The 19,817-nt window shown below is 40.3% G+C and overlaps 2 protein-coding genes across 2 annotated transcripts; both read right to left on the bottom strand.

Annotated features, from left to right (window-relative positions):
- Positions 1-1,626: 1,626 nt before the first annotated feature.
- On the bottom strand, positions 1,627-4,057 carry LOC115775028 (transcription factor 7-like 2). The gene is made up of 8 exons (XM_030722475.1): positions 3,842-4,057; positions 3,274-3,384; positions 2,972-3,033; positions 2,827-2,889; positions 2,460-2,610; positions 2,237-2,344; positions 2,073-2,115; positions 1,627-1,818 (listed from the first exon to the last, which is right to left on the bottom strand). Exons 1-8 carry the CDS (start codon positions 4,055-4,057, stop codon positions 1,781-1,783), a joined length of 792 nt encoding a protein of 263 aa, XP_030578335.1. The 3' UTR covers positions 1,627-1,780.
- Positions 4,058-16,976: 12,919 nt separating this feature from the next.
- Positions 16,977-19,555, bottom strand: LOC115775027 (transcription factor 7-like 2). Its single transcript, XM_030722473.1, has 8 exons — positions 19,196-19,555; positions 18,628-18,738; positions 18,327-18,388; positions 18,182-18,244; positions 17,815-17,965; positions 17,592-17,699; positions 17,428-17,470; positions 16,977-17,172 (listed from the first exon to the last, which is right to left on the bottom strand). The coding sequence occupies exons 1-8, from the start codon at positions 19,553-19,555 to the stop codon at positions 17,135-17,137; spliced, it is 936 nt and encodes a 311-aa protein (XP_030578333.1). The 3' UTR covers positions 16,977-17,134.
- Between the last annotated feature and the right edge of the window lie 262 nt (positions 19,556-19,817).

Raw genomic sequence — 19,817 nt, 5'->3', positions numbered from 1 at the left:
AATTCAACACGGTGTAAGTAGACAGATCAGCTCAAACACTCAAGCATTAAGTACCAGTCCAGTCCTTAAATTTAAACTAACGCCTGCTAACATTGGCCATTAACACCACAGCCTGCTCTGCACCAGTCCAACACACTGCATCACCATACATCTCACCACAATACTTCAAACTAACTACTTTAGCCTGCACTAAAGTGCGTAGTATTTCCATGTAACCTTTGAACAATTGTTACATTTTAGCTCACAGACACACTGTGGTCCAAACTGCACAGTTTGTCGAGCTGTTTGAAACATTTCAAATCACCTGCCAAGGGGTGTGCGATATATATTGTCAACGATAATATCGCAATTGTCATGTTAAAGATGTGCGACCTGACATTATTGAGTATGCTAATGAGGAAAAAAAAAACAACAACAATCAAACATTTCCCATGATGCACTGAGCATTTCTTTTTCACGCTCTCTCTGTTTATACACCACTCTGTATTTAATCTTTAGTTATTATTAATCTCTATCTCTCTCCCACAGCATGTCTTTTGTTCTGTCTCTCTCCCCTCAGCCTCAGCCGGTCGCAGCAGATGACTGCCCCTCCCTGAGCCTGGTTCTGCTGGAGGTTTCTTCCTGTTCAAAGGGAGTTTTTCCTTCCCACTGTCACCAAGTGCTGCTCATAGGGGGGTCGTTTTGCCTGTTGGGTTTTCTCTGTATTATTGTAGGGTCTTTACCCACAATACAAAGCGCCTTGAGGCGACTGTAGTGATTTGGTGCTCAATTGAATTGTAATGTTAGCCCTTTTTTAACAAAGAAAAATGTTTAGGGCTTTACTTTATCTAAACATTTATTTTTGAATGCATATTAAATAAAGCCAAAAGCTTCCAGGCTTGTTTGACAGTGTGTAGAACAAACCTAATGACTTGAACACCCAGAAAGCTTAAAAGTCAACCAAACACATGCAAACTTTCATGTAGTTGTTTTTTCCAAGGCTGGCAAAAACCAAAGCTGACTGAACAACTGTGTGGCTCTCACAATAAACATAGCATCTTCTCTCAGTATATTTTAGTTTATGAATTGATTTCTTGTGTCTTCCACTGAACTACTGAGCAACTGAAACAGTCACACCAATTTTGACATCTAAACCCGATGAGAATGTGTCCCCACAGACCTGAGTGTTTTTATCTAGCTTTCCCCTGGCACGTAGTGGACACTGAGAGAAGATATGTGGTATATGAGGAATATGTTTGAAAAGAAAACAAAAGAATTAAATAAGGTGTGCAGTGTTCAGAAAATGCACAAAACAATTTTTGCGGAGGCACTTCATAGGATCAGTAAAATACTGTGATAAACAGCTATAAATCAGATGAGTTAGTTCTTCCTGTATCCTCTCATCCTGCTGTACATACTGACACAAAACACTTTTGTTTAATTTGCAATTATTTATTCATATAAAGAACAAAAATAACAATAATATAATTCAATAGCATGACTTTATAAACAAAAAAGTTCAGTTAAAGAAAAGAAAACTTAACAAGTAAAAAATTCAAAAGTTCATAAAAATTAACAAATAAAAAGTAAAAAAGCTAAACTAAATTGAATAAAGTTTAAACATTCTGTTAAGAAATGGATAGAGGATAGAAGTGGATAGAGGTGAATGGGGACAGGTCTGCAGGGGTCTGAGGGGGGAAATAATGGGCAGGAGCAGCAGGGAGAGCAGGAGCAGCAGAAAATTATACATCAAGTAGACTAAGGGATCAGACAGAAGTGACAGCACTGCAGTGGCAACGGTTTAAAGGGGTCGAATGGCTCCCGGTTCAGATGCAGACACTGCAACACAACAAGAATGCAATGAGTCTTCTGAGACTTTTAAAACCACCTTCAAGACAAGATGTTGATTCTTAAACCCGCTGTGAGCAACATTTAATGGATATATTGAATAAATTGATATGAAATCAGAACGAGGTCAGTTCTTCAGGATATGAGGAGGTTCTGTACGTCAGTTGGACTGTTTTGGAGGAAGTTGTTTTGTCATGGCATTTCCCATGAAAAAGTCACTGTGATTCCCAGAAATCTCTTCTTACCTGAGCTGCAGGTGGAGCTGCGCCTTCCCCTCCTCTTTTTGCCCTGAAAACAAACACATTAGACTTTTCATGAGCTGATACAAGTTGTGCAGTGACAGTGTTTCATCAGCTTCAGTGCAGTGATGTGGACATTTATGACTTGTATGTTTTCACTTTGGACTTACGTAGTTAACTTTGGCAGACCAGTCTGGGTATTTTTGGGCATGGAGCCTTCTCTCTTGATCAGCCTGCTCATAGTACTTTGCCTGCTGGTCCGACGACAGCGATTTCCACTGTGGACAGAAGAACACACTGTCAGCATCCACACTGCTGCTACACATAACTACAGGACAGCTGGTACACAGGCACAAACATGAACATAAAACATTAACAGATGCATGCACTTACCCTCTCTCCCATGACTGCATTAAGGGTGGCATTCCCACTGATGTTCATATCTGCTTTAACCTTTGCCCTCTGCTCCTTCAGAAAAATCATGAATGCGTTTGGTGGCTTTTTGATGTGCTGCTCTTCCTGCTCGTCCTGACGCTTCCTCTTTCTATAGGAATAACACAGAGTAAGAGCACATGTTAACACTGTGTACAACTCTGAGGAAAGGATTTTAAAAACACGAGTGAAGCTGTATAGCTGAATCAAAGCTACATCAAAGAAGTCTGAATACATTCATGCAGGCATCTGCAGATAAATGACAGATAGCTGCAGATCGTGATCCAGTCCTACTCAATAAAGTCTAAAAGCAGCAGAGCAAACTTACTTTGGAGTGGGTGTGTTGACTGCAGGACAGGGTGGAATGAAGTCGCACACCAACACACCGTTCCTACACAGACACAGAGAGACGGGTATGAGATAACAGATGTTCAGCAGCTGTGTTCACTTATGTGTTTGTGTCTTTTACTTACAATACACTGACAGGACGCAGGTATGGCAACATGCTGTCTGGAATCTGCAGTATGTTGTTATTCTGGAAACATTAAAACCACAGAACAGGTAATCACACAAGATGCAATAGAATCATCAATCCGCCAGATGGCAGTATTTACCCTCTCTTTTAGATGTAAACACTGAATCTGAACATGTGACATCTGTGAGATGAAAACATATCTGGGGGGGCTGAAATATGCAGGTGAATAATCACAATGTGCCTGAATGTTTCTGCTGAGGCTCATAAAGGTCAGTAATATGAGGGAGAACAGGAGCTTACTGGGTTTGCAGGAGCAGCAGGGAGAGAAGGAGCAGCAGGGAGAACAGGAGCAGCAGGAGGAGCAGTGGCTGCTATGGGAATGCTGGTCACAGGCCAATGATATAGCAGGTTCTGTGGAGGGATGGAGAAAGTTCAAAATCCGTAATACTGACACTTAGTACAGCCTTTCAAAGACCACATGATGAGCACCATAGAAACATACAGTATGTGTAGAGAGACTGAACCCTTGGTAATCTAATCATCACCAGATTCAGAGAAGATTACATGAACAACACAGAGCACAGTGATCAATGGGAGGAGAACATCTTCATGAAACTAGATTCATCCATAGTTTTTATTGTTCTTGACAGCTTCACTTTGCTCTCCTCAATTATTACTTTTGAATTATGACTCAGTGGCAGTGATTACATTTACTGATCAGCAAAGCGTCACGCCCCAGTTATACACGGCTAAAATACAAGGAAGGGGACAGCAGACATTTTTCCTTCGGCCTGAAGCATCCAACAGTTTTAAGTACCTTTATCAATAAAAGTCTAATGACACTGGTCACCACCTCTGCATGTCTTACCTGTTCCTGGCTACCTGTCACCGGCTGACTATAGAGGTGAGCTGGCACTGTGGTGGGGGGAGCAGTAATTGGGGGAAATTGTTGCACAATTGCAGGAGGACTCTCTGCAGCTGGCTGAGGGGAGGCGGGTGGCACAGCAGGCAAAGCAGGTGGAGGTGAAGGATTAGATGTTTCACAGCACAGTTCGTTTATGAGACTCTCCAGCATAAAATTCATCTCTTCCAACTCCAGTTCCTCAATGGCACTGTCTGCAGCTGGCTGAGGGGAGGCGGGTGGCTCAGCAGGCAAACCAGGTGGAGGTGAAGGATTAGTTGTTTCATTACACAGGTCGTTTATGACACTCTCGAGCATAAAATTCATCTCTTCCAACTCCAGTTCCTCAATGGCACTTTCGATCTCTTGTCTTATGAGTTTCATCATAGTGATGTGCTGTGTGTCTGAACAAAAGAATGACAAACTGTCTGAGATCCTGTGGCACACGTTCATAGGAGGTTTTGATCCTCTTAGAATGGGACCAACATCTTAAACATCCTACAGAGTTAAACTACGGCCAAGTATTTTGTGGGAACAAGCTACAACTTACCAGTTAAATCAGTTAGTTTTAGAGTATTAAGCAAAAACTTTTATTTGAGTATTTAACTTTATATAAAGAAGTAAAATACCTGTAAAAGTGATGTATTTATGAATTAACTGAAACCAAGCTATAGTTCTTACTCTGTACTTTGTAACACAATCAGAGTCAAGTATAATGCACTGTGACACATGCTGTTACCCAGGTATACATAATGTAGTGATTTGTTTTCAGTTTGTTTTTTACATATATGTATGTTCAGTTCAGTTGTTTTAGATATACATAGTCACCCCTCTTTTTTATATATATAATCTTTATTAATTTAATACTAACAAGGTACCTGTTAGTATCTGTATTTTGATTTGATTCAAAAAATTCCTTTCTTTTTAGTTCAGCTTCAGTTCAACCAGTTCACAACATTAACACAAATACTGACATCTATATTATTTGGTAACTGATTAAACTGAACTAGATTGCAGAGGGAAATATAGTACATTTATTTAACAGCTGTAGTAACAAGTTAGTCTGAAGATTGAAGTTTGACAGACATTCCTGTGACAAACTAATACTGTTTTGATGCATTGTTAGAAATTAAATCATCCCAAAAGTTCATTAATTTGTACCAACAGTGTACTGTGTGACAGAAGCTGCTCCTTTACGTATATTTTTTCCTGATAACACTGGTGCACATTCTGTTCAATTTTAAATTAAATTCTTGTATTTTCATTTTTTTTCTTTTCTTAAAAGTCTGCAAATGACTTCATTCACTGCTCTATCACACAACATCTCAATAATTCAAACTGAACTTTTGACAATTTGTGTTCAAGGGTTGTGTTCAACAGCCAACGACAAGATTTAGAGAAAATATTTATGTAGAAACTCAAATTGTGGATGAAGAATTCCACTGTATAAACCTAAATTACCTTAAGACTGCCTATATAAGTACTTACCAATGATGTTCAGAGGTACTTCTGGTCTATATTGTAAAATGTTTGTACAAAACTGGTTGGAAAGCCTCGAGCTCTGGAGAGTATGTCTTCACACGCTGAATTTCTTTCGTGAATCTCTTGCTGTTCAGAATGCTATAGAATGTTGTGGAGTGGTTACATGGTAACATCACTTCTGAACATTCCATTCCACTCCAGTCTGTTTCCAGCATCTCCTCATCCACAGTCTTCATCATGGCTGGATCAACCTCCTGAGGGGCCCCAGGGCAGTTGGTGGGCCTCCACTTAGCCTACAGTACATATCAAAATCCTTAAAGAAAACAAATTATATATATTATTATATAATATATATATTATCTATATAGTTATATATAATATTTAAAAAAGAAAAAAAAAGAAACCAAATTATAAGCACAGAAACAAAAAAGTCCTCAGAAATTGGCAATAAAGTTTGAAATATTACTGTTTCTGTGCACAGACATATAAAAGTAGACGCTGCATTGCAGGTCAGCGCCATATTGGATGTGGCAGATCTGCGCCGTAAAGTAATGCAAATAAATGGACTGAACTTCATAAAGCACCTTTCTACAAAGTTCTTTATGTTAATGTGTCTTTTTCACACATTCATTAAAACATATTGGAAAACTGATAGGCACCAAAAATAATAATAACTTTCTCTGATAATTATAAATGTTAAATACTTCATGTATGTTTAGGGTACAGGCATCAAACCTGCATTTTCTGCTTTTGAGTGTTTACAACACTGTTACTGTGCTATAGATGGATAGATAAATAAATAGAGGTCTATAATAATCAGATCCTGACATGTAGAAATAACATTTGCAGGTTTGTTAAATTGATTACAAGCTGTTTGTTTTTTAGGTATTATTAAAGGCAATCTTTAAGAAAAAAATGAACAAAGTTTGCAAATTAAAATAAGACTGCAGCAGACACTTCATGAAACTACAGTAAAATTATAGCTCCATGTTTTATTGCATACAATAAAATTGATAGGGTTAAAAAGGTAAAACAAAAAATAGCTATTTCCAACTTTTGTAAAATTCTTTATAAATTAAATGTAGAAATATTATTATGATTACATCAGTCAGTCTTTATTGGTATTGCACCAAATCACAAGAAAGAAATCAAGGACTGTTTCTCAGTTTGCCCCGATGCTGACTGGCATATAAAACGCTCAGCTGATCACCTTTAATGCGCCCTCAGGAGGGATCATCAGCCCTCCTTTGTTTTTTTAGTGTGATCAAATGATGTGGGGACATGATAGGAAAATTTAGATACATATTAATCTTTTATGTTAACCATATGTTTAACCAAATTTCAGTACTAAACTTTGCATAGTATTATGATGTAATATGTAGCCTTCTTGTGACTAATGTTGAATGTGATTTCACCTTAAATGGAAAGCTTAGAGTGAAGAGACAGTGGTCTTATTCCAACCCCCCTTCCAACCTTTATTATCAGGTAAGAAACATCTTCACCTTAACTAAACACCTTCTGAGGATTTATCACTCATTGTTTTAAGGATCACCAGCCCCCACATCAATGAGTAAAACTGCTTCTTTTTTTGGTTTGTTTGATTGTCTTTTTGTGAATAGTGCCGGTGTTTTTCTAATGAAATTTTGAGAATCTCGGCAATGTTCATGTTAACATTTTTACTCAAAAAATAAAAAATGTTTTACCATTTTAAGATGACAAGATCACAGCGTCAGCCATGAATAACACACTCTCTAAATGCCAGCATCACCAAAAAGACCAAAGAGCTGGGGAGGCTTCAGAGTTTGCTCAAACTGAGTGAGTCTGTTGAAATGTATTTATTGTGTGTCTTTGTTAAAGGTTTCACTCAGAAATTCAATGATTCAGTTTCCCAGCAAATTGGGGGATTTTCTCTCCTTATATCAGACTGAACAGAACCATAAGAAAATCAAACTTAAATCAGTATTTATATGAATCATTGTCTTTAACGCTCTCTCTGGCACAATTTTCCTAAAGGCAGTGGGCCTCTGCACACAGAACACCAAGGTAAGTCCGAATAATTTCTTTGTTGTACTCACAAACACCGCAAGGAGCCAAAATTGTTACCACACGCAGTGCAATGATCTGGTGTCGACTGTGGGAAAGTTTCCGCCTTAAGTAGCCCAGACATAATCAGCTCAACCAGGTGTGTAATCAGACTCAGATATCAGACTGATAGTCTTCTGTGTTAGCCCTGTGACAGGCTGGTGACCTGTAAAGGGTGTAACCTGCCTCTCGCCCTATGACAGACACCCCGTGACCCTGACAAGTGGAAGAAGATGGATTGATGGATGGATGGATGGATGGATGGACATTAATTAAAACATACCAAAATAAAGGAATCTCTCTCCTTTTATCTCAAACAGGCTTCTGTCATAAAGCTTCTCTCATCCCTGTTTGTGCCCATCCTTTGCATCACTGCCATCTTGTAGCCACAGTTGGCTCTGAAAGCAGAATTAATTGAACCACTGATACAGCTTTTCAAGCTGAGATGAGTCCAACTACTGCTGTGTTGTACACTAATCTCATGATGTGGGTGCTCGGGAATGTGGGTGAGTAGTCGTAAGTAAGCAGCGTGGACAGCAGAGGGCTAAGGACACTCTCCTGAGGGGAGCCAGTGTTGAGGGTGATGTGGGAAGAGGTGATTTCGTGGATTCAGACTGTCTGCTTCCTGTTTGTTAAAAAGTCCAGGACCCAGTTGCAGAGTGAGGAGCTCAGACCAAGCATGTCCAGCTTGTGAACAAGTATCTGTGGAATGATCGTGTTAAAGGCAGAGCTAAAGTCCAGGAAGAGCAGCCTGTCTATGGGTGTGAGTGCTACTGGCCTATAGTCATTCAGGCATGACACAGCTGAGGTCTTAAGAACAGAGATGCTGTCTTGAAACAGGATGGGACTATTTCTTGTGAGAATGAAGTCTTAAAGATGTTGGTCAGTACGTCAGAGAGCTGGTGTGTGCAGTCCTTCAGGACGTGGCCGGGGATGTTGTCCAGTCCTGTTGCCTTGTGGATACTAAGCCTCTAGAATGACCTCCTGACCTTTTCAGTCGTGTGTCTGGGATGCTGTTCGTCTAGTGATGAGGTGAGTCGGATGGAGGGAGATTTGTTAGATGCTTCAAAGGTGCATAAAAGTTGTTGAGAGCATCAGGTAGAGATGAATCCCTGGACCATACAGCATATTTCCTGCTGTGGTATTGAAATGACCCTGGATCTTTAGGGCATATGTAGCTTTGGTTCTCTTGATACCAGCATCTAGAGTTCTCCTGGCAGTTCTTAACATGACTGATCTGATCACCTGACCCGAATGCAGAATCCCATGCTCTCAGAAGGCGTCTAACCTCTGTGTTCATTTAGGACTTCTGGTTGGGGTGAACGGTGAATGTTCTGGTGGAGGTGACATCGTCGACACACTTACTAATGTAGCTGGTGACAGCTGATGTGTACTCCTCCAGGTCCACTTCATTCCCTTTTGTTGCAGCTTCTCTGAAGATGGATGACTCAGTCCTGGAGCACAGAGGTAGCGTCAGTGGGCCACAGAGTGGCTGTCCTTCTTGTTGGTTTGATTGTCCTCGGGAGGGGTTTGTAGGTGGGGACGAGCAGAAAGGAAATATGATCTGAAAGTCCCAAGGTGAGGGCGAGGGACAGCTCTGTATGCTCCTCGCCTGTTTGTGTAAACACGACCCAAAATGTCCCCTCTAGTCACGATGGTTATGTGCTGGTGGAACCCTGGCATCATGTCAGCCCCAATCACGTACAGAGCCTCAGGGTGTTTGTTTTGGAGAGAGGAGATACAGTCATGTAGCTCCCCAAGCGCCTCTTTAGCGTTAGCTCTTGGGGGGATTAAACAGCTACAGTGAACACTGCTGTGAATTCACAGGCTAAGTTATGTTGAGTTCAGCTTTCTAAGAGTTCAGCTTTCTCAGAACAGTGGCTGCTTGTGACGGAGCACCAATAAAGGTTGGTGTACTAACCAATCTTGTTGGTGTTGTTGGTGTACTAACACACAGTCTTCCCTGACTTGTACCAGGCTAGAAACATGCTTTTTAATGCTGTGATGCTGGTGACTCATTTTGGAAACAGCCTCAAGTAGCCCCAAAGAGGAACTACTGCACATCCTCAGTTCCTCTCCTCCACGCTTCTTTTTCAGGACATTACCTTATTGGTCCAGAGAACCAACGAGGTGTAGCATGAAGATAATGCACATTTGAACACATACTTTTATCTGGGTGTCAAACATTTAACCTTTTTGATATAATGGACAGAAATTTGTGCTTTCAGTTTTTGACAGGACTCAAGGAATAATTCTGAAGAAAGGGGACAAGCAGAATGTTTCAGTCTTGTTTAACTGTTTAATCCAAACCCGGTAAGCCAATCTATACTGTACACACACACACACACACACACACACACTTTATGTGACTTTATTTTTGTGGATATTACACAGTGATTGTAAACTCAACATATTCAAAGGTTCATGGTAAGAATGGTGGAACATGTCTGCAGATCTGTATCTTATTTTATTACAGTCAGATTGTAATACAGTGCTGTAAATAAGATGGGTCACATTTAAAGGATTTTGACATTTTTGCAGCAAAATGTGTCGTTCATCACATCAAATGTAGTCTTCTTTTTGTAGAAGAAGCTGCTGAAACAGCAAATCTGACAACTCTGATTCTGAGCAGTGTGACTGTTGTTTTCATTAAGGTCATCATTTAATTTTTTGTCACAATGAGATTTCAGACAGGTACTGCTCCAAGACTAGCTCCTTTATTTTCATGTTTCCTTTCTTCTCTAAAGTTTTGTGTATCATGAGAACATCAAAAATCAGCATAAATGCAATTTAGAGGTAAACAGCAGATCTGATGTGCTGTCTCAGAGGCAGGAATTACAGCTATAGTTAGTGGGGCTGATTTCTGCTAACTGGAGTCAGTCAGTTGGACCTCTCTGCTGTTGGTGCCTTTTAGAGCATTTTTAATAGAATCATCTGACCAGCAATATGCAGTCACAAAGGAATACCAGGCTGCAGCACATGAAAACTCATTCAATAGTAATGTGCAGCAACCTGCATATTAACCTTAATTTTGCCTTTATTTGATAACCCAGCAAAAAGTGTAGAGGAAACAGGCACAGCACAGGGCTCCAGGACAGAGTTGAACCCAAACTGCTGCATTTAGCTTTGCAGCATATGGGTGCATGCTCACTCTGTGAGCTAAACAGGCCAGCTACAGAAATGTTATGTCAATTTGACTGTCTGAATTTTAAAACCAGACTAAAGTATCTTTGTGAAAGCACTCACAGCTGTATTTACTCTTTCTACGGTTCAGTGTGTGATGGATTTTAAAATGGGATGTGATCCAACATCTCTACTGTCTTTCTCCATTTAAGAATGAAGGTTTGAAATGCAGGTTGTAAAATCAGGTCCTTCCATCCATCTTCTTCCACTTATCCTTTTCAGCATCACAGGAGGGCTGGATGCTATCACTACACAGATTCGGGTGGATTTGAACCTAGGACCATTTTGCTGTGACGGAACAGTGCTAACCACCACGCAGCCCTTGTTTACATGGAGTTTGTTATTATAATTGATTCAAAGAATGAAGTGTATTCTCAGAATGAGCTTGCTGTAAATTCTTCCTTTAAGTCCGATCTTTTCCCTGAAGCTAGCATCTTACTTTTTTTTTTTTGACACTATGCTGTTATGATGACCTGATTTATAGTCTCAATAATTTAGTTTAAGAACACCCTGATTGGCAGAATCTGGGCTCTGATGACCTGAATAGCAGTGACCTTCTGTCCCAGAGCGAAAGCAGGAGTATCACAGAGAGCTGATTCTAGCCTTTGCACCACTGTCCCAGCATGCATGTGGTTTCTTTTACTTTTTCGATCACTTCCTGTCCATTGTTGTGGTAACAATCTAAAAGTGCAGATGCATCAGTAAATCATCTGTTTGTGTGTCTTCATTAAGTGTTTATGTGTCTGCATGACAAGCCAGCTGAAGAAGTCGCTGTGATCCAAGACACCAACAATATTTCAACCTCTTAATTCTTCAAATGAGGAACTTGTTTGTTTAAAGTATATTTAGTGAATCTGATTTTGGAGTAAACTAAAAGAACTTCAGAGTCTGTCCAAATAAGAATTCCTCTGCTCTACACATGAAAAGCATTAACCTGACAAAAATTAAAACTAGTTGCTGCATTCTTCAAGGTCATCCTTATGGATGACTCTGACTCTATTTCCAAGAGTGTTAATGTGGAATTCTACTGTGATTTCCTGAGACACCTGTGGGAGAATATTCAGTGTAAAACACCTTGTTTGCAGTGGGCAGAGTTGATGAACTGTTTCACCAAAGATTTATCAGTCTATATGTGAATAATTGTGATCTTTGTCTCTTGTGTTTCCTTTGTGAATGAGATGTAAGCAAACAATTTGAAGCAGGTAATGTAAGCAAGCTCAAGCAACTGTTTGTTGTTATTTGGTGCTATATAAATAAACATGAATTGAATTTAATATGGAGACTAAAATATAAAGTTTGCAAATCACAATGGTTAAACTTTTTTGTGGGTGTGATTTTTCTGTCACAGATGTACAACAGATACAAAAACACGCCTCCTCAGACCATCTTATGAGAGGTTAGTGGAGAGCGCCATTTCAGGGACATCATGTGCATGATGAGGAACTTTGACTGGCTCACAGTTTTTTTCCTCTGCAGCCTCAGTAAGAAGTTTTACTCTAGAAAAGCAGTCGATTCTGATCATTAAGATTCTGCTGCTTCATAATATTATCCTGTTTGTTTTTTGTTTGTTTCAGGTTGGATCTCCGTCTCTCTTTCTGATTCTCAGACGCTGGAGGTTCAGAAATCTTACTGCTGTGCTCCAACTTTTCCAGTTCTCCCACACAGATATTCTGGTTCAGAGTGACCAAGAAATCCAAAGTCCACTGTATCGCCTCTATGTTCGAGCCTCATGAACAGGCTTCATTCTGTACTGGATTTCAAAATGGAAACTTTGAAATGAGCACCAACATATCCACTGTCTTTCTCAAAATCAAGCAAGTGGATTTACTGGACTCTGGACTGTATTTCTGTGGATTCAAATTAAGCAACGATCCGGTTATTGTTGATGCAACATATGTTGAGGTCCAAGGTAAGAATATGCTCTTCCTTTGATTTTGTTGCATGTCATAGAAACATGGGTCATAAACAAACTGCTGTACATTTTGTCACTGTTTGATTTAGTTGTCCTTTCTTGTAGATGTGTTTAATGGACTACCAAAGGTGATGGGTGTGGTCCTGGGCACACTGACTGTTTTCTTCATTGTGGTGATCGTCTGTCTGGCTGTTAAAATCAAAAAGCTTCAGAAAGGTATTTTTATTTTAATGCATTTTCCCTTTTTCTCTTGCTCCAGTATAAAAGCACAGTCCTCTACTTCTCTTAAACAAGTTCTTTAAATGGCAATATTATTAAACCGTGACCACACAAATTCTTTTCATACTTGATGGTAACTCACACTGAAGAACAGAATATGTAACAGGAGAAGGTGTTTAAATTTTGTCCTACTCAAGATGCTACAACATTAGTCTGGAGTCAGTGCATACTCAGATATCTGACATGAGTGACTGAAAAATGCTTCATTAACAGAGGAAGAGATCATCTGTTTATTGAATATTTCGTTTATCAAACAGGAATGACACCAAACAACGGAATAAGGAGTCCAATTATTAAATTTAATAAAGCCATTTCAAACAGTTTCCCAGAGTACTCTGGTTCAGAACTGTCGGAGCTGCCTAATGCAGTCAGTCGGTACAACTTTTACACATAGACTTAGACACAGTCACACAGTTATTGAAAGATGCAAGATGTTGCCTTGCACATGCAGCACGCTTATCAGTTCCTTCTTCTGTGCCCTTCACTGTCACCTGTTAACGGCCTCATCTGGGTCCTGTAGACACAAAACATCAGACCAAAACACGCATTCTTTTCCAGTAAATCACTGGTATGTGATTTTGTTGTTTCTCTACTATGCAGTCTTATTTCTGACTGCTGTGCAGCATTATTTCAACACCTTCACCCTGTTGTGAAGATTAATGCTGTGATATGCTACTTGATGCTATGTTTCTATTTATATTGTTATATTTATGGTATGTCTAGTGTGCAGCTTATTTACACTCCTTCCTTCACTCCCCTGCTGCTTCTGTCTCTCTCTCCTCCCCATCCTGGCCATACAGATTGCTCTATGTGGCCAGGATGGGGAGGAGACATAATCTTTCTCACTGTAGCATGACTTGTCGTTGTGGTTCCCCTTTTACCTTTTTATCCTCAGGGTGGCCCCGGCTCCGGCTGGAAATTTTTCACAATTAAATCCACTTTTTTGAAATAATCCACTGGAATCAAAATAATCCATTTTCCTGAAATAATCCACTGGAATCGAGCAGGATTCAGTACAAGGATTGATTTCCACAAATTGTTACAAAAAGCAAGAAAGCAAGCAAGCACCTCCCGGGAGTGTACAGCCTTAAGCGGTTAGTCCAGCAAAAATAGAAGCAGCGCAGAAAAAAGAAGCTGCTTCAACCGCGAAAAACAGGGCAATTATACCCTGTCTGCGGGATTTTCCTCCACCCCAAATTAATATGCATAAGTTGTTTTCCTTTGATATTTAATCCTCACCCCATCAACTTTTCAGGCACCCTTCACCCACTTTAGGACACATGCTTAAAGCTGCACCTCACAGGTCTAGCTCAAAGGTCACAACAGTTCAAACAGATGTCACCAATGATGACCTTTTCTACTCAAACATCTGTTAAGATAAGATCACCAGTCCCACACGTAGCCAGGTTTTTAATCCCCCCCTCCCCTTCGGCTGTAAAGCTGTGAAGGGGCCCACAGAACTCCCTTTTCTGGGAGTGCACCTGCCGTAAAACTCGACTGAAACATGACGATAGGGTACAAGTGTCAAGTAAGACAGTGCTTACACCGGCAACTCTTCAAAACCTAAACCTACAGTAATTACAGTCATTGATGAAAAACAGAATACAACTGTGTGATACATAACAGCATTTTATTGTAAAAATCAAGATTACATTCAAACAGTGGCAGCTGTTGTTACCAGAACTTCACCCAGAAAAAAATATGGAACAACAGTGGCTAAGATTTTACAACCAACTGCCCACGGTTAATTACAAAGAAAATAACATATAAATCATAACATCAACAAATGCAGAAACTGAACATGAAATGGCTACACAGTGCTTACAAAAGCAGATTCATCTAAAGCGTTCTGTTGATAAATCAACACACACTGAACTGTGCAACCACTTACCTCTATTTATCCTTGACAAGCCTGGTCTCTGATCAGACAGGTAGACTGGTAGGACAGCAACGTGGTTGATAAGGTCCATCTGAACCACTGGCAGGTCAGAAGAGAGGACTGACAGGACCAACATCCTCCTAAGTTAGAGAGGTATCAACACTTTCACTCTGTTCAAAGCACATGTAGCAAATTACATTCTAATACATTTCACACTCAAATCCATAAACAGTTGGGCCTCACCTGGTAGTACATGCACCACATGTCACACTGGCCAAGGTTCGATTCCAGTTTGGGCCTTTTGCTGCAGATCATCCCCTCTCTCTGCTGTGTTTCCTGTCTGTCTACTGCCACTGTTGAATAAAATAGGCATGCCACAAAAATACAAATAAAAGACAGAAAGCATAAATAAAGAAATGATAAAAATAAAATAAACAAAATAATTTTAAAATCTTTAACTATCACCATTTAAAAGTGTTAACAGCTGTCTTAGACACGAACGTTAACAGGAGCAGATACACTATGTCCTGGGGTTAACATGAGATTTGGCAGATGGGGTAAACCTAATATCTGGTGATGCAGCATGGGAAGAATTTTACGCACTGATCAGCTGACATCTGCTGCTGCACTTTGGTTTACTGCTCTTTGGGGATATAATTGAATTCAACACGGTGTAAGTAGACAGATCAGCTCAAACACTCAAGCATTAAGTACCAGTCCAGTCCTTAAATTTAAACTAACGCCTGCTAACATTGGCCATTAACACCACAGCCTGCTCTGCACCAGTCCAACACACTGCATCACCATACATCTCACCACAATACTTCAAACTAACTACTTTAGCCTGCACTAAAGTGCGTAGTATTTCCATGTAACCTTTGAACAATTGTTACATTTTAGCTCACAGACACACTGTGGTCCAAACTGCACAGTTTGTCGAGCTGTTTGAAACATTTCAAATCACCTGCCAAGGGGTGTGCGATATATATTGTCAACGATAATATCGCAATTGTCATGTTAAAGATGTGCGACCTGACATTATTGAGTATGCTAATGAGGAAAAAAAAAACAACAACAACAATCAAACATTTCCCATGATGCACTGAGCATTTCTTTTTCACGCTCTCTCTGTTTATACACCACTCTGTATTTAATCTTTAGTTATTATTAATCTCTATCTCTCTCCCACAGCATGTCTTTTGTTCTGTCTCTCTCCCCTCAGCCTCAGCCGGTCGCAGCAGATGACTGCCCCTCCCTGAGCCTGGTTCTGCTGGAGGTTTCTTCCTGTTCAAAGGGAGTTTTTCCTTCCCACTGTCACCAAGTGCTTGCTCATAGGGGGGTCGTTTTGCCTGTTGGGTTTTCTCTGTATTATTGTAGGGTCTTTACCCACAATACAAAGCGCCTTGAGGCGACTGTTGTGATTTGGTGCTCAATTGAATTGTAATGTTAGCCCTTTTTTAACAAAGAAAAATGTTTAGGGCTTTACTTTATCTAAACATTTATTTTTGAATGCATATTAAATAAAGCCAAAAGCTTCCAGGCTTGTTTGACAGTGTGTAGAACAAACCTAATGACTTGAACACCCAGAAAGCTTAAAAGTCAACCAAACACATCCAAACTTTCATGTAGTTGTTTTTTCCAAGGCTGGCAAAAACCAAAGCTGACTGAACAACTGTGTGGCTCTCACAATAAACATAGCATCTTCTCTCAGTATATTTTAGTTTATGAATTGATTTCTTGTGTCTTCCACTGAACTACTGAGCAACTGAAACAGTCACACCAATTTTGACATCTAAACCCGATGAGAATGTGTCCCCACAGACCTGAGTGTTTTTATCTAGCTTTCCCCTGGCACGTAGTGGACACTGAGAGAAGATATGTGGTATATGAGGAATATGTTTGAAAAGAAAACAAAAGAATTAAATAAGGTGTGCAGTGTTCAGAAAATGCACAAAACAATTTTTGTGGAGGCACTTCATAGGATCAGTAAAATACTGTGATAAACAGCTATAAATCAGATGAGTTAGTTCTTCCTATATCCTCTCATCCTGCTGTACATACTGACACAAAACACTTTTGTTTAATTTGCAATTATTTATTCATATAAAGAACAAAAATAACAATAATATAATTCAATAGCATGACTTTATAAACAAAAAAGTTCAGTTAAAGAAAAGAAAACTTAACAAGTAAAAAATTCAAAAGTTCATAAAATTAACAAATAAAAAGTAAAAAAGCTAAACTAAATTGAATAAAGTTTAAACATTCAGTTAAGAAATGGATAGAGGATAGAAGTGGATAGAGGTGAATGGGGACAGGTCTGCAGGGGTCTGAGGGGGGAAATAATGGGCAGGAGCAGCAGGGAGAGCAGGAGCAGCAGAAAATTATACATCAAGTAGACTAAGGGATCAGACAGAAGTGACAGCACTGCAGTGGCAACGGTTTAAAGGGGTCGAATGGCTCCCGGTTCAGATGCAGACACTGCAACACAAACAAGAATGCAATGAGTCTTCTGAGACTTTTAAAACCACCTTCAAGACAAGATGTTGATTCTTAAACCCGCAGTGAGCAACATTTAATGGATATATTGAATAAATTGATATGAAATCAGAACGAGGTCAGTTCTTCAGGATATGAGGAGGTTCTGTACGTCAGTTGGACTGTTTTGGAGGAAGTTGTTTTGTCATGGCATTTCCCATGAAAAAGTCACTGTGATTCCCAGAAATCTCTTCTTACCTGAGCTGCAGGTGGAGCTGCGCCTTCCCCTCCTCTTTTTGCCCTGAAAACAAACACATTAGACTTTTCATGAGCTGATACAAGTTGCGCAGTGACAGTGTTTCATCAGCTTCAGTGCAGTGATGTGGACATTTATGACTTGTATGTTTTCACTTTGGACTTACGTAGTTAACTTTGGCAGACCAGTCTGGGTATTTTTGGGCATGGAGCCTTCTCTCTTGATCAGCCTGCTCATAGTACTTTGCCTGCTGGTCCGACGACAGCGATTTCCACTGTGGACAGAAGAACACACTGTCAGCATCCACACTGCTGCTACACATAACTACAGGACAGCTGGTACACAGGCACAAACATGAACATAAAACATTAACAGATGCATGCACTTACCCTCTCTCCCATGACTGCATTAAGGGTGGCATTCCCACTGATGTTCATATCTGCTTTAACCTTTGCCCTCTGCTCCTTCAGAAAAATCATGAATGCGTTTGGTGGCTTCTTGATATGCTGCTCTTCCTGCTCGTCCTGACGCTTCCTCTTTCTATAGGAATAACACAGAGTAAGAGCACATGTTAACACTGTGTACAACTCTGAGGAAAGGATTTTAAAAACACGAGTGAAGCTGTATAGCTGAATCAAAGCTACATCAAAGAAGTCTGAATACATTCATGCAGGCATCTGCAGATAAATGACAGATAGCTGCAGATCGTGATCCAGTCCTACTCAATAAAGTCTAAAAGCAGCAGAGCAAACTTACTTTGGAGTGGGTGTGTTGACTGCAGGACAGGGTGGAATGAAGTCGCACACCAACACACCGTTCCTACACAGACACAGAGAGACGGGTATGAGATAACAGATGTTCAGCAGCTGTGTTCACTTATGTGTTTGTGTCTTTTACTTACAATACACTGACAGGACGCAGGTATGGCAACATGCTGTCTGGAATCTGCAGTATGTTGTTATTCTGGAAACATTAAAACCACAGAACAGGTAATCACACAAGATGCAATAGAATCATCAATCCGCCAGATGGCAGTATTTACCCTCTCTTTAGATGTAAACACTGAATCTGAACATGTGACATCTGTGAGATGAAAACATATCTGGGGGGGCTGAAATATGCAGGTGAATAATCACAATGTGCCTGAATGTTTCTGCTGAGGCTCATAAAGGTCAGTAATATGAGGGAGAACAGGAGCTTACTGGGTTTGCAGGAGCAGCAGGGAGAGAAGGAGCAGCAGGGAGAACAGGAGCAGCAGGAGGAGCAGTGGCTGCTATGGGAATGCTGGTCACAGGCCAATGATATAGCAGGTTCTGTGGAGGGATGGAGAAAGTTCAAAATCCGTAATACTGACACTTAGTACAGCCTTTCAAAGACCACATGATGAGCACCATAGAAACATACAGTATGTGTAGAGAGACTGAACCCTTGGTAATCTAATCATCACCAGATTCAGAGAAGATTACATGAACAACACAGAGCACAGTGATCAATGGGAGGAGAACATCTTCATGAAACTAGATTCATCCATAGTTTTTATTGTTCTTGACAGCTTCACTTTGCTCTCCTCAATTATTACTTTTGAATTATGACTCAGTGGCAGTGATTACATTTACTGATCAGCAAAGCGTCACGCCACAGTTATACACGGCTAAAATACAAGGAAGGGGACAGCAGACATTTTTCCTTCGGCCTGAAGCATCCAACAGTTTTAAGTACCTTTATCAATAAAAGTCTAATGACACTGGTCACCACCTCTGCATGTCTTACCTGTTCCTGGCTACCTGTCACCGGCTGACTATAGAGGTGAGCTGGCACTGTGGTGGGGGGAGCAGTAATTGGGGGAAATTGTTGCACAATTGCAGGAGGACTCTCTGCAGCTGGCTGAGGGGAGGCGGGTGGCACAGCAGGCAAAGCAGGTGGAGGTGAAGGATTGGCTGTTTCAACGCACAGTTCGTTTATGAGACTCTCCAGCATAAAATTCATCTCTTCCAACTCCAGTTCCTCAATGGCACTGTCTGCTGCTGGCTGAGGGGAGGCGGGTGGCTCAGCAGGCAAACCAGGTGGAGGTGAAGGATTAGTTGTTTCATCACACAGGTCGTTTATGACACTCTCGAGCATAAAATTCATCTCTTCCAACTCCAGTTCCTCAATGGCACTTTCAAGCTCTTGTCTTATGAGTTTCATCATAGTGATGTGCTGTGTGTCTGAACAAAAGAATGACAAACTGTCTGAGATCCTGTGGCACACGTTCATAGGAGGTTTTGATCCTCTTAGAATGGGACCAACATCTTAAACATCCTACAGAGTTAAACTACGGCCAAGTATTTTGTGGGAACAAGCTACAACTTACCAGTTAAATCAGTTAGTTTTAGAGTATTAAGCAAAAACT

Source organism: Archocentrus centrarchus (genome assembly GCF_007364275.1).
Source record: "Archocentrus centrarchus isolate MPI-CPG fArcCen1 chromosome 18 unlocalized genomic scaffold, fArcCen1 scaffold_23_ctg1, whole genome shotgun sequence".
In the NCBI taxonomy this organism is placed as follows: Eukaryota; Metazoa; Chordata; class Actinopteri; order Cichliformes; family Cichlidae; genus Archocentrus; species Archocentrus centrarchus.
This window is presented reverse-complemented; position numbering and strand designations above follow the sequence as displayed.

What these genes read in the sequence shown, in the direction of transcription:
- LOC115775027 (XM_030722473.1), bottom strand. Translation starts at nt 19,555, where the DNA reads ATGAATTTTATGCTCGAGAGTGTCATAAACGACCTGTGTGATGAAACA. An exon ending in GTCAACACACCCACTCCAAA is followed by an intron (nt 17,966 to 18,181) that starts GTAAGTTTGCTC and finishes TTATTCCTATAG; the next exon opens with AAAGAGGAAGCGTCAGGACG. An exon ending in CAGCTCCACCTGCAGCTCAG is followed by an intron (nt 17,173 to 17,427) that starts GTAAGAAGAGAT and finishes TTTGTGTTGCAG; the next exon opens with TGTCTGCATCTGAACCGGGA.
- LOC115775028 (XM_030722475.1), bottom strand. Translation starts at nt 4,057, where the DNA reads ATGAATTTTATGCTGGAGAGTCTCATAAACGAACTGTGCTGTGAAACA. An exon ending in CTGCGTCCTGTCAGTGTATT is followed by an intron (nt 2,890 to 2,971) that starts GTAAGTAAAAGA and finishes GTGTCTGTGTAG; the next exon opens with GAACGGTGTGTTGGTGTGCG. An exon ending in GGTCTGCCAAAGTTAACTAC is followed by an intron (nt 2,116 to 2,236) that starts GTAAGTCCAAAG and finishes GTTTGTTTTCAG; the next exon opens with GGCAAAAAGAGGAGGGGAAG.